The sequence below is a fragment of the Rhea pennata genome, chromosome 11 (assembly GCF_028389875.1).
Source record: "Rhea pennata isolate bPtePen1 chromosome 11, bPtePen1.pri, whole genome shotgun sequence".
NCBI lineage: Eukaryota > Metazoa > Chordata > Aves > Rheiformes > Rheidae > Rhea > Rhea pennata.
Window position 1 is genome coordinate 23748040 of NC_084673.1, and position 14048 is coordinate 23762087.

At 51.4% G+C, this 14048-nt stretch overlaps 3 protein-coding genes across 3 annotated transcripts in view; 2 read left to right on the forward strand and 1 right to left on the reverse strand.

Moving 5' to 3' along the window:
- Nucleotides 1-1294, forward strand: part of NHSL2 (NHS like 2) — a 49003-nt gene extending 47709 nt beyond the window's left edge. The window contains exon 8 of the mRNA XM_062585062.1: nt 411-1294. Coding sequence (XP_062441046.1) covers nt 411-723 — 313 coding nt within the window. The 3' untranslated portion in view covers nt 724-1294. The remainder of the gene's footprint in view (nt 1-410) is intronic.
- Nucleotides 1295-5233: 3939 nt separating this feature from the next.
- Nucleotides 5234-6658, forward strand: PIN4 (peptidylprolyl cis/trans isomerase, NIMA-interacting 4). The gene is made up of 4 exons (XM_062584631.1): nt 5234-5357; nt 5546-5604; nt 5697-5816; nt 6481-6658. The coding sequence occupies exons 1-4, from the start codon at nt 5318-5320 to the stop codon at nt 6637-6639; spliced, it is 378 nt and encodes a 125-aa protein (XP_062440615.1). The 5' UTR covers nt 5234-5317; the 3' UTR covers nt 6640-6658.
- Nucleotides 6659-9350: 2692 nt separating this feature from the next.
- On the reverse strand, nt 9351-13353 carry ERCC6L (ERCC excision repair 6 like, spindle assembly checkpoint helicase). Its single transcript, XM_062584902.1, is given in 4 exon segments — nt 9351-9419; nt 9421-9537; nt 9540-13155; nt 13313-13353. Coding segments are annotated over 4 exon segments (3843 nt in total).
- Nucleotides 13354-14048: the final 695 nt, after the last annotated feature.

Genomic DNA, 14048 nt, shown 5'->3' on the forward strand with positions numbered 1-14048 from the left:
ATGTCTCACATTTTAGAGTAATCCCCAGGGAGGTTGTTGTAGCCTCATGCACTTCCGAGATAGAAAAGTTTCATTTTCTGAGTCTGCCAAGCAAGATCCATAACCAGGCTCAATTACCAGCCTGCAAACATGGTCTGTTCAGCTATCAGCTTTGGGGTAATTGGACCTATCTACCAGGACAGGACTTGAAGGTAGCTCAGTGCATTATCTAGCCACCAAACAAACTGCCCTGTTTCCCTAGCAGAGCAGGCACAGCCACAGTCATAGCCACAGCTGAGCAGATACCATGCCCTCCATCCTTTAGATGCTCCCTCTGCCTGTGGCAGGACAGTTCTGTAGCAACTCATCCCATTCTAAGATGTGACAGCTCCTGCCCAGGTCTGCTCCCAACACGTCTCTTTGGTGCTTAGGTCGAAGAGGAAGGTGCTTGGATGGAAGGAACCCGGAGACACTTTTGGCAGCCGGCCCAATTCCCACTCACCTGTAAAGACTTCAGGGTCTCCAACCAGCGAGTCCCCTGCTTCGGTAGTCAGCACAGGGAAGTCGTCAAGCAGGAATGAAGACTTTAAGGCTCTGCTACAGAAGAAGAGCAGCAAAACTAGTCCTGGTACCCGGCCATCTGCAGCTGAACTGCTCAAGACCACAAACCCGCTGGCTCGGAGGGTCATGATGGAGTTTGCCCCAGAGCTAGACGGTGCAAATAGCCCCAAGAGCCAGCCCTAACCATGCACAGTCCCATCTGGCTATAAAGGGCTTGAGATGGCTGCAGAGAGAGTACTGCTCCAGGTGGTAGCTTTACACACTCAGGTCTCTGCAGATGGGGTGTCTCAGGCTGCCTATGTGAGTCTGTGTGCCCTGCTGTGTTTTTTTTGTTTGTTTGTTTGTTTTTTGGTTTTTTGGGTTTTTTTTTTTTTTTTTTTTTTTTTTTTGTCGCTGTTTCTTCCTTGGCGAATCTTTTTTTGATGTTCTCCGGGGGGGGAGAGCAGCTGACGGAGAGGCAGTGTTTTGATCTGAGGACACCATGGCTCTGGTGGAGACAGGATATGTCAAGGGGGCAAGAGGCAGGCATGGAGCACCACAAATGGGATTATTCCCTGCTGAACCAGCCCCCTGAACCCTTCCAGCATCTGCCTGACACCTCTCCATGTGCTGGCTAGAGCACAGCACTCTTTCCTGCTTCTCAAAAGCCAGAAACAAACTGCAGCCCAGGTGTAATTCAGCCTCCACAGTAAAGTTAGCTTGAAACTGTTTGGTCACTTCGGCATGTGGTACTTTAAATGGCTTTTATAATGCACAGTGTTGATGTTTATTCTCTTTCTTTTGACACTGTACCTTGAGTTTCCCAGGCAAAGGTGCCAGGTTTGAGTTCAGCTGGATACATGCAGATTTACTTTGGAAAGACATAGGGGGCCAATTGGAAATGAGGTTACTTTGGAAGAGCCACAAGCAGTTTCCACTCGTCACCCTAAGCATATATTCTCCCACCACACTAGTGGACTAGGCGCCCACAGCCAGTGCGGTGATCTCAAGCCAAAATCCATTTCAAAGAGCTCTTTGGCCCTCAGCCCAAAAGCAACATCCAGGGATGCTAACGCCATCTCCCGGGGAGCTGTGCCCCATGTTCAAATGCTGTATGCACAGAGCCCAACTGAACTGACCACAGAGGCAGTCTATGTGAAGGCACACAGCATTCCTGGTGGAATCAGGCCCTATCAGATTGAGCTGGTCCTCTAAGAGGCAATTGATTTCAGTTAAATTAAAGTGTCAGGTGAGTTTTGGCCCTGCTGATGCAAGAAGGAAGGGGCACAACTGACCAGCACTGCACTGAGGGAGTGGGGAGTTTCCTTCCCAGGCTCTGCCTGTTGCATGGGACTGAAGTACCCAGGAAAGCAGGGTGAACCCATGTCTCCAGCAAACTTCTGCTGTTTCAGTTGCTGGACGACCTCAGTTCCTACCTAGCTGTTGGCCAAACCCAGCCAGTTCCATCTACCTATATCTGACATGATCCTATCCATCTCTTGCTTTATTCCTGGGGTCCTTCCCCACTAATGCAGGGCAAGTGTTACGCACTGCCCTCTCTGTGTCTGCTAGCAGGGGCAGTGGGGAGCTGCATGAGGCTGAGCTGGACACGGACGCACGCAGGGTGCCTGATCCACTCACAAATCAGTGCCTGTGTCCCGCTGGTGTCTGGAGGGTGTTGTTGGCAGTGCCATCAACCCCCAAACACGCAGGTCCCCAAGCCAGCCAGACTGCACTTCCCTGAGTGTGCACAGAGCACGGGCCTTCCCAACACCAGGGGACACTGGCAGTGTCAAGGTCTCCCCAGTGCCAGAAGACACACACAGGGTCAGGCTCTTGCAAGGTCAAGCCGCCATGGCTCCCTGGCAAATGTGGCCCCTCACTGCCGGGTAGTGCCCTCGGCACCATAGAGATAGGCGGATCAGAGCACCCACGCTGACAGCCTAGCAGAAGAGGACAGGGTGGCATCATGCCAGCGATGTGATCAAAGCACCACTGTCTGCCATCTTCCCTGTCCTGCTAGGCAGCTGAATGCTGCCAGCCACCGCAGGAGCTGGTGGCATGGTGGGAACAGCCCTGGAGCCCTGCTGATCAGCCAGGTTGCCAGAGCTCAGCCTCCCTGCAGCAGCTGGAGCTGCAGTTTGGGGCCCCTCAGAGATACAGCAAGGCTGGGCTGGACCTGGCAAGGTGCCCCATACTAGGAGTAGCCAGGACGCATTGCTGACGTGTGCAGCAGACCTTGCGCTCTGTGTTTGTGCATGTGTGCAAGTGTGTGTCTGTGTGTCTGTGAGTGCATGGGTGTTACAAGGAGGTGGCTAGGCAGGAGTATGCTGTGTAGCTGGCAGTGGGGTTTCTGAGCAACCTGCCCCACCAAGGCATGCCAAAGGGATGGTCTGAACATCTGCCTCTGGGATACCAGCCTATGCCCCGGTGCAAAAACAAGAACAGGGAACAAGCTGAGATTCCTCCTGCTCATCCTCCACCCTGAGCTAATTTCAGCTGTTTATTCCAGGTGGGTGCCCACACCTAGCTGGCATCATCACAGTGTCATGGGTACCACTTCACAGACTGTCCATGGGAAGGACTGCCTGCACCATGGCACTTGGCAGTGCAGTGTCTGGCTGCTCTGTCCCACGGTTTCACCTTCACAATGAGGCTTTTTATGTTTGAGGTCCCCCTCGGGACAGTCTCTGTTGTGACTCTCCTCTTAGCCCAAACATGCTTTCTGCCCCTGCAGATTCTTAGATGGGCACATGGCTGTGCCAGCTTCAGCTGCACTCAGACACAGGGGGCTGGCTGCAGAAGGAGAAGGAAAGTTTTTAGGAGATAATGACAGAATCTGGCCTAAAACTGAGGGCTAACATCTAGTGCCATGATGGGAGCCCCAGCACTCAGCCATATGGGCACAAGGTCCAGAGTACAGGGGGTGAATCATCCCCTGGTGAGGGGTACAAGTGGCAGAGCAAGACAGCTCCATGCTGGCATCTCAGGCCCTGCCTGGGACCTAAGCTATGGAGAACCTTCCTCTCTCTAGAGCAGCATTTCCACTTCAGGGTGGCATCTTGTGGGAGGAAGACAGGGTTGAAGAGCATGAGGCAGAAGGAAAGAGAGAAGCAGCATAGTCTAGAAATGCCAGTCACCTTCTTTGAGAAACAAGCCCGGCTGCAAGCTCCTAACAAGAGAGAAATGACCAGACGGTGACTAATGGAGAAACAAGGTGTTCAAAAAAAATAGACTTTATTTCTTTATATATTTCTGTAAGTTTCAGTGTGCTCCAAACCTCTTGTGTCTGGGGAACAGTGATGCAGCCAGGCCCAGCGTCCGTTCTCCAGGAGCGGCAGGGAAAGGAGTGCCTAACACATGGGATCCTATAGCACAAGGAGGGCCGGGCAGTGCAGCAGGAAGTGAAGGACAGGACTGCAGCATCCCAAGTCCCCTCCTACATGAGGACTCATGCTGTTGCTTGGCTAGTGTGGAGGCACTGCAGCACTGCAACAGCAATCCCATGGACAAGCCAGGGCTGGTTTGGTGCCCACAAGAGGGTCTCCACTCCTCTCAGGAGCTCTGCACATACATTGTGCCCATGTGGCTGCTGTCCTTGATGGTCTGGGACCCATAGGGAACAAGTACCTCTTAGGAAACCTCCCCTTCCCCAGGATTGTGCTGAATTTTATACTCAAAGAGGCTCATTTCTGGCTGCATTTTTTTCCCCACTCTCACTACTTGCTCCCTGTTCCCCTCCCTCTCATGGGGGTTGCATAATTAAGCCTGTAATTAAGATCCAGACTGAGAAACTCAGGGAAAAAAAAGAAGCAGCAGCAGCTCATACAAATTTCTATGCTTCATCTGTTTTGGATGGTGGCTGCCCCTCTACCCTTCTCCTCCTCTCCCTGGGCTGGCATGTGGGACAAAAAGGTAGTAGTGGGGCACACTGCATAGCCTTGCCGGTCCTGGCCCAGCCTGAGGAACTGCTGCAGCTGGGTGTGTTCACAGAGGGGAGAAGGAAGTTCTGGGAACAACTACATTTTGCATGACTGCTCGGGAAACAGATAGTGGTGGAGTGTGAGCACTGGAGCATAACTGGCCAACGGATGGGACTGCGCAAATCGAGCTGGGGAGAAGAACATCAGTGCAAAAACCTGCTGGCATCGTTGCTAGCGACCAGTCACCTCCCATCTATTAAGAAAAGTCTCAAAACTCTCAGCTGTCCCTGGATGCACCCCCCCCCCCCCCCCAGCGCCTTGGGGACTACCTCATGGCAGCCCCATTCACCGGAGGCTTCCACGGCCTCCACCGTGCACCAGGGGCCCCTGGCGGCGCTGGCTGGGCATCTGCAGTGTCCCGGGAACAGGGCTGGGGTGCTGGGGGCAGGCCTGAGGCACTGGGGACAAGCTGCAGGATGGGTGCTGGGGCCAGGGTTAGGGTGCTGCGGCCAGGCTGGGCGGGGCCGCGGCAGCCCGCGCTGCTCTGTGGGCGCTAGGCGGAGGCCCCACTCCCAGCACCACAGGCTGCCGTCCCGGGGCCGGCGGGAAGCCACGCGGGGCCGCTGCGGCGCGGGGCCTCGTCCCGGCGCGCCGCGGGCAGCCCGGGGCCTCGCTGCGGCGCGGGGCCTCGCCCCGGCGCGCCGCGGGCAGCCCGGGGCCTCGCTGCGGCGCGGGGCCTCGTCCCGGCGCGCCGCGGGCAGCCCGGGGCCTCGCTGCGGCGCGGGGCCTCGTCCCGGCGCGACGCGGGCAGCCCGGGGCCTCGCTGCGGCGCGGCGCGGCGCGCTCCGGTGGCGGCGGGCGGCGCGAGGAACCGGATGCCTCCGAAAGGGAAAGGCGGCGGCAAGGGGGGCAAGGGTGAGTGGGGGCCACCGGCGGGCCTGGGGCTGCCGTGGGAACACCGATAGCGGCGGCGGTAGCGGCGCCGGCAGTGGGACAGCGGTACCGGAGGGCAGCGGCGGCCCCGGGGCTGGGACAGCAGCAGCCGTGGAGCAGCGCGGCTGCTGCAGCCCGGGGCCGCCCATCTCACGGCGCTTCGTTCACAGGTGGCGACAGCGGCGAGAGCAAGGCCCAGGGCCCGAAGGGCGGCGGCAGCGCCGTGAAGGTGAGGCCGGGCCGGGGCAGCACCGCGGCTCGGCTTTGCGCCGGCCCTGGCCAGCAGCCCAGCCCTCGCCGTGCTTGATTCTTGCCCTCTAGGCTCGACACATCCTGTGCGAAAAGCACAGCAAAGCCATGGAGGCCATGGAGAAGCTGAAGTCTGGGGTGCGCTTTGGTGAAGTAGCCACGCAGTACAGTGAGGATAAAGCCAGACAAGGAGTATGTGCTACTGCTTTTTATGTCTGTTCTCCAGACATTTCCCCAGGGAGGGTAGCGTGGTCTGCCTTGGGGGAAGGTGGTCTCGTTGCCTGTAACTGTTGTTTCAGTATTGCACTCTTGAAACAGCTTGGTGTTCCAGGGCACCTTCAGAAAGCGTGTTTCAGTACCTTCAAGCACAGCATTCCCATGTCCCTTATGTATCCTTGGTGGTGTGCAAACAAATGTCAGGGCCAGCCTCAACTGATAAACAAAGGCACAAGCAATTAGCATTAGCACAGCAGAAAATACTTATGTGCCAACAGAGCACATTTTACAATGGAGAACAGTAGAAGCAAGATGAACAATATTTGCTTCATACAGGCAAAGACAAGAGCAGAAAGGCACAGCTAAAGCACACAAGCCCCACAGCAGCAGGAAAGCACTTATTGAGGGCAGGGTGCTGGTCTGTCTTGGGTCTAGCCAGCCATCACTTGATGAGAGGGACCACAAAATTCATCCCTGTGTTGTCCTGCCATTTATGAAGTGGTACACACTGCAGAGACAGACTTCCAAACACTGGCTGGAACTGTCTCCTGTCTCAAACAGATCACTCACCCTTCCTGCTGCTAAGATACCTTTTGAATTGAGATTTTCAAAGCTTAACCCTGTTAATTCCCTCTTCCAGGGGGACTTGGGCTGGATGACCAGAGGTTCAATGGTGGGACCTTTCCAGGATGCAGCATTTGCCTTGCCTGTGAGCAGTGTGGATAAGCCAGTATATACAGACCCTCCTGTCAAAACAAAGTTTGGATACCACATTATCATGGTGGAAGGCAGGAAATAAAATATGAATTATCATTAAACTGTAACTGTCTGAATTCTTATAGATTCCCAGGCACCTTGATCTTGCAGCAGAATGGTCATAACCAGAGGCGTGTTTTGAAACAGCTAATCTTCTCTGCCATTTTGGCAGGAGGCAGAGAGCCTACAGAGAACAAGGCCGTAGAGAGAGATTGAACCCTCATTGAAAAGGTCAGGCAATAGTTTTTAGCAGTTGAAGTCTTTGTCTTGCTATTACAAAGATGATGAATTGTTCACCTGAATAAGAAGCTCAGGCTTTTGTGTACAAATGCAAGCCTCCTGGTGAGAGAAAGAGAAACTCCATGGAGCATATGTCTTTATCCCTTCCTCACTAATGGGTATACGAGTATCTTTACCATTTCAGCTCCAGAGCTCTGGAGATGACCATGGTTATCTCGGGAAGATTCCCTTTGGTAAAGTTTGGATAATGCTGTAGCTAGAACTACTGGTCCCTGCCTTGGGCAGACTCATTGATGTGCACAAGGTATCAGTTACTAAGTACAGGTGTGGGATAAAAAACCCAAGGCTGGAGGCACCATGACTGTGATCATAGCTGGGGGAGGAGAGGAGGATGGGTTGAAGAAAGGTGAAAAAGGAGGCATGTCTATTGCTGCATAGAAAATAACCTAAAATCTGAAGCCACATCTTATCAACTCATACCTTGGACAAGAAACTGCAACTTAGGGTTGAGTGAGAGGAAAACTAGAAGGGGAAAAAAATAAATAAAAATCAGTGATTGCTTGCTTCTTGTCTCCTACATGCCCCTTCTGTTACGTATGAAATACATTGCACAGCCTCCTAGGCTTTACACTCTTCCTTCTGGTAAAGATGGCAAAGGATAGCATGGCTGATGTGACCAAGACAGCCTAGTATGTCTCTTGCCTCTTGGTCTTAGCAATAGGTATTTCAGTGCACTGCTGAAATATCGTTCTCAAACGAGACACAGCTACTGACAAACTTTGGCTTTGTTTGTAGGTGAACGTCTTACTGTATTGGAGACGGGGACAAAACACTATCTCTGAGCCCTTAAATAGAACAAAAGGTCTTTTCCAAGAATAGATACGATCAGCAAGACTGAAATCAGGGCAGGTCTTCCCCCCCCCCCCACTTAGAGGTGTTTGTTTTGTTTGAAAAACTGCACACTTACAGAGGCCAGCCACTGTTCGTAAAGCTCTGTGTTCATTAGTATTTTGTTAGGAAAGGCGTTCTGGTAGCATAACAGATGTGGCCTCATTTAAGGGATGCTCTATTAATAAACAGCTTGTTTACAGGCTAAAAAGGCTTTGTTCTACCTATTAGGGAGATGTCCTGATGTGCTTCTGCTATTTTCTCCTGTTCCAACAGGATCATTATTTGTATTTTGAATGTCTTCTAGTACAGAAGACTTAAATTTGAACCAGTTTCTTCCCCAGACACTAGGAAAACCTCAGGAAGATGTGGCAGTCCCATACTACACATTAATATGGAAGGCAAACTTACTAGATACTAAACAACATATGCATCATGAGGAAGCCATTAAAATTATTTGGCTGTCACAAAAAAAAAAATGCTGAAGTTGGTTCCCCTTGCTAAGTTTACCTCATCCTAAAACATATACATGTCAGAGGGACAAGTTAAACATGCAGATAAATATTGTAACAGATAGTAGGAGCGCTGCTAGGAAGAACTTTGTTCTGGCTTTTATTTTAAACTTGCAGTCCTGAACTAGCAACCCACTTCATAGTTTCATTGAGCCTGCAGTTCCTGGGACAATATTTATCTTCTACCACTAGATTGCATGTAGGAGGAGCATTGGAGAAATTCTGTGCCAGGCAAAAAGCAGCCCAAAACTGTAAAACCAACACTTTTCCTGTCTCCTGCCTCCTCTGTGCAAAAACAGGCTTCAGCCGTACTCCTCAGAGGGGAGGGGTACAAGAGATCAGATTCTAGACTCCTTTGAAGTCCTTTGCTCCTCCAGTAATACAAAAAGGTTCAAGGTGTTCAGCACCTTGCATCTGTCCAGGCCCAAGTGCTATTCCAGTCATTCTGCAACCCCTCTCGCAACTATATAACCCATCTACAGCAACCGCAGCCTAGCAGGGATTCAAGCAGAAGGGTTTCTGCAATGCCACATTTAGCAGTGGATGTGGCACAAGGCAGATGGTGTGCTGGCCTCCATTGCTTGGAAGATTTACAGCAACAAACAGAAGTATTACATGCCTAAACAAGCTGCGATGAAAGTGCATTCTCAGACCAACTTAAATCCAGGATGCAGTAGCTCTGGGAAGAACTACAGCAGCCTAAATTCAGATGGCGTTAAGCTGCTACAGAACCATACCTGAAGACTCAGATTCTGTTACTGCATTCTCTTGATGAAAGGCAGAAACACAAAGCCAAAGCTGCAAGCTTGGAGAAGGATTTAGGCATAGAAGAAATATTTTATTAATTAAAAACATTTCAAATTTGTTTATCTTAGTGAACCAAACCCCAGTGAAGTCCCTTTCCCAGCACCTAAAACCCAATAGACTATGTGATTCTCAAACTGCTTCCTCACAGAGAAAGAAATGCTGTACTTGTTCAGTCACCGTGACTGTAAGTTTCATAACATGAAACAAAATTCCTGTGGCAGTCATCAGTCCCAAGCTACTTTTTACCAGTGATACAGTTTAGACCAACATTCCACGAGAAAAGTGAGACTGTAAAGGCATATGTATTTCATTTCTGGGCTAGCTGTCTATACAAGTTCAAGGTCATAAGCATAACTGCATGATCTCCCTTTTTTAGTGTCAAGAGCTTGCAGAAAACAGTTCAAAACCTCCTGTAGTTTTCCCTCATCCTTCAGCTTCTTCCCACAGTCTATTAAGGTATTGTAATTATCTAAGACAGGAATCAAACTCTGATGTCTTCCTGGGAGACGCTTTTCTGGGTGTAGTCTATCTACTCATCAGACTGAAGTTCAGCATCACCAGTGCATTCCTCCTAAGAGGACTCCATCACATCCATTTCAGACTGTTCAGACTGCGTGTAATCTAGATGGAAGGATTCTCCAACTGCATCAAGCATTTCTCCAGCAGATTCTTCAGGCTTGGCAGATTCCTCACCACACTCTACAGCTTCTTCTACAAGATCCTCTTGCTTCTCAGTACTTTCTTCATCATCAGTGGTTCCTCCATTATCGGTTGTTCCCATCATTTCTCCAATATCCTCAATCTGGTCCACCACCATGTTAATTATAGATCTTCTGGAAGCCATAGACCTGTTCCCACTGCTGGTTACTTTGGGAGAAAAGATGGCTTTTGCTATACTTCTATCACAGTTAGGAGTGGATGCACTGATTCCTTCCAAAAACTGATGCAGAGGGCTGTTCAAGGGAGAGGGCCTTTTATCAGACTTGTTTTCCTTCAAGATCACAATGGAATGGTCTTCATCCTCACTGTCTGAAGCAATTATTTGTACGCGGTTCTTTCTAGTAAAAGCAAAGACGCTACTGCTTTCCTCTGATGCTTCATTCCCTTGCAGGGAGTTATGACTCCTATCACACAGCTGAAGATTATCTGAATCATCCTCACATGTCCATCTTTTCATTGGGGATTTACAATTGCTTTCTGCTTTTAGATGAAACTCTTCCTTTTCTGGATTCTCCAGTGATCTTTCCCCATTTGGGAGGTCTTGCCATCCATCTTCAGACTCTTCCAAGACAAGATTGAAGTCCACTTGATCATGGAAAGAAGACATAGATAGAGCCTCCAAACTTTTTTCCAACACATGAGAGTTCTGGATCCCAGCATGGGCTTCCAGTGTAACTTCTGATAATCTCGGCAGCGTGGCAGCCAAAGGTAGCTCAGGAATATCCTTCTCATCTGCCCCCAAGGCAGCAAGTGGTTCAGATACCTGATCTGACAGTTCTGCAGTTTTCGGATCATCAGCCACACCAGGCTCATCACAGGAACGCTGAGACTGTTCAGACAGACCATTCCCTGCATCAGTCAGGCTATTTGAATTTACATGACAAGTCCAAAAACACTGTTTCCGTTTAAGATCTGGACTCTCCCTATCAAGTGGATGAAGTCCAGGGAATGATGGCATAATACTCGATTCAAGATTTTGCTCAGATTCTTGTATATTGGATTGTTTTGCTATCTCACTGCTAGTATCCATACTGGACATATTTTGTGCCAGTTTCTCTTCATCTACATCATCAATCGTCAGATTTGTCATTTTAGAGCTGACATTAACAATCTGGACTTCTTCATCCTCTGTAAGATCTATAGCTTCATCATTTTCAAGTTTAGCAGCTACTGGTGGTAAAACACAGTGATTGATGTTATTCAACCCTGGAGACTTCTTTGCCTGGGAAGCCAGTTCTAGTGCTCTTGGCCATGTCCCCTCAGAAACATTTCTGATTCTCTCCATCCTCTGGTCTCTAAGCTGAGACTCTAACTGAACTAGCTCCTGGGCTTTCTTTACCCTCTGTTGAATGTACTGATAGGCTTCTTCACTCTCAGCAAGCTCCTCGTGAGTTATTTCCCTTGTATGTATTAAGTCATGATCAGAAATGCCAAACATTTCTAGGGAGTGCAAATAAGCAATATGTTCATCCAGCTGCACATCAGTCTTCCGTTGGGTGGCATGCAGAGACTGCAGCTGGATCTGAGTTGCAGATGTTCGAGTATCTTCTAATGAGAAAAGCTCTCTTAGTTCCTGTTTTGAAAAATATCTAAATGGGTTCTTCTTGTCACCAGTTGTTTGCCTTATTAATGAATCCTTGAATACTTGTCGCCTATATATTTTCTCTTCCACGGTACCACAGGTAATCAGCCTGTAAATTACTACATTCTCTTTCTGCCCAATTCTATAAGCTCTGTCCACAGCCTGGGCATCTGTAGCTGGATTCCAGCTGGGATCAAAGATCACCACTCGGCTAGCTGCTGTTAAGGTTATACCAATACCACCAACTTGTGTGGTGAGCAAGAAGACAGAGTAATCTTTGTCATTCTGGAATGCACTAATGCGCTTCTCCCGTTCCGTTAAGTGGGTTACTGTTCCATCAATACGCATGATCTTAAATTGTCTGCGAGACAGAACATGTTCTATGATATCTAGCATCTTCCTCGACTGCGAGAACACCAGCGTTCTGTGTCCCTCATCTCGCAGCCTTTCTAGAAGTCCTACAAGAAACAGCATTTTCCCAGACTCCTGAATCACAGTCTCTTCAGGTAGATGATCAATTTTGTTAGCTCCGGAAATTAAATCTGTTTCACTCTTTGAATCCTGCTCAGAGCATTCATGTCCTTCTAAGCCCAGCTGTATACATGCTCTTGTAGACAGAAGCCTGGGGTGGTCACACAGCTTCTTCAAGATAGTGAGCTCTGCCAAAGGTGATCGGGTTGTCATCAGTACTTCTTTCAGGTGATCCAGAGAAAGAAAGTTTCTGTAAATCTCCTCTTGTATTGGTGCTAAGTACACCCACACAACAAAGTCATTTTTCCTCGTAAGAGATGGCATAACAGGAGCACTGTTCTCACCTGAAACATCAGGAAGAGGAGCATCTAGTTTGTCGGCATTACAATTTTTTTTAATATCCTCTTTAGTTCTTCTGAGGAAATATGGCTTTATAATGGTCATTAGATTCTCAGATATCTTAAGTCCCAGTGCTTTCTCTCCTAAAGTTGCATCCTTCTCCCTTGCCCTCGTAATAGGATTCTCATATTCCATTTTAAATGTTTTGGCGGTTCCTAGGAGAGAGCCTTGGCACGCAAAGTCAAACAAGGACCACATTTCCCGCAAATTGTTTTGCACTGGGGTGCCCGTGAGGAGGAGGCGGTGTTTTGCAGGAATAGCATACACACACTTTGTTGTTTTGTTTGATGGGCACTTGATTTTATGCGCTTCATCGAGAATGATGTAGTCCCAGACAAACTCCTCTTCATGGCTGCTGGCAAGCTGCTTCCAATTGTTAATAAGCATCTGGTAGCTTGTGACTACAATGCCATTCTTCCTCTGGACCCTCTCGAGATTCCTGGTGCGCTCTGTCTTGCTGGCGCCATGGAACTCCTTGACACGCAAGCCAGGGGTCCAGCGAGCAAACTCTGCTAGCCAGCTGCTGACCAGCGTGGTGGGCATGATGAGCAGGACGTGCCGGACAAGGTCAGCATCAAACATGCCCGAGAGGAAGGCGATGATCTGGATGGTCTTGCCCAGGCCCATGTCATCGGCCAGGATGCCACCAGGCCTACCCTCTCGGTGCAGGCGGTACAGGAAGGCAACGCCTTCCCGCTGGTGCTGGAAGAGCTTCTCATGCATCTCTCCATAGAGCAGCAGGCCGCTGCCGCACACGTCCACGAAGCCTTCCTCCTCCTCCTCCGCCGCCGCCGCCGCCGCCTCAGCCAGCGCCTCCTCCACCCGCCGCATGCGGCCACTCAGCTTCTCGCTGGGGCGGATGGCAGCCGCCAGCCGGAACAGGCGCAGCGCCTCCTCCAGGTCCCCGCCGGCCGCCGCCGCCTTCGCCCCGCTCACCAGCCTGCGGGACGGAACAGTGCGGGATGGGACGGGCCGGGACAGGCCGTGAGCGCCGCGCCGCGCCACCGCCTCAGCCCGCACCAGCCTCCTGCCGCCGCGCCGCGCCGGCCCCCTGCACACACTGAGGCCGCCGCCGCCGCCACCCCGCCCGCGCTCACCTCCGGTACCGCTCCTGCTCCTCTGCCGCCAGCTCCGCCATGGCGCGCGCCCTGCTGCTACCGCGCCGCGGTTCAAACCCAGGCTCTTCCCGTCCTGCCCCGCGCTCCCGGCCACGCATGCAAATGAGCGGAGGCGCGGCCAATCAGCGCCCGGGAACGGGGCCACCGCCTGCCGAGCGCCGCCGCCACTGCGTGGGTTTAGGGGCGGGCCGGGCTGCGCCGCGGTGGTGCGGGGTTCGGCGGGGACTGGGCCACGGTGGAGCTGGGTTGCACTGAGTCAGTTCTCCGCACTGCTGGCAGTTTAGGGCTCCCGGCCGCACTGACCCTCAGTGCACAAGGCTCCGGAGCCTCCTGCTTTCCTTTCCTCCTGCCTTTCCTGGTGGGGACAAGGGAACAGCATTTCCCAAGGGCTTTGTCTGCGCGATGCAAGACACTGCCATGCTGCCCCGTGGGGACCGCGTGGTCTTGCTGGACCCCGTGCAAAGCCAGAGACACTCCAGCCCTGGGGCACATGAGGGACCTGAAGGTGCTAGGGATGGGCTAGAGAGGCCTTGTGCCCCGGGCGAGCCGCAGGAGTGGGAATGCATGGAAAGAACAGCGATGCAGATCCGTGCTGCAGAGTGGCCTAAGTCCCGCACGGGCCAGGGAGCTGCAGCTCTGCTCCTGCTTCCTCAGCTGCCTCTGAGGCTCCTGCTGAGCTCAGGGCACAGCAAAGCGATGAGCCGGACCAGCGTGC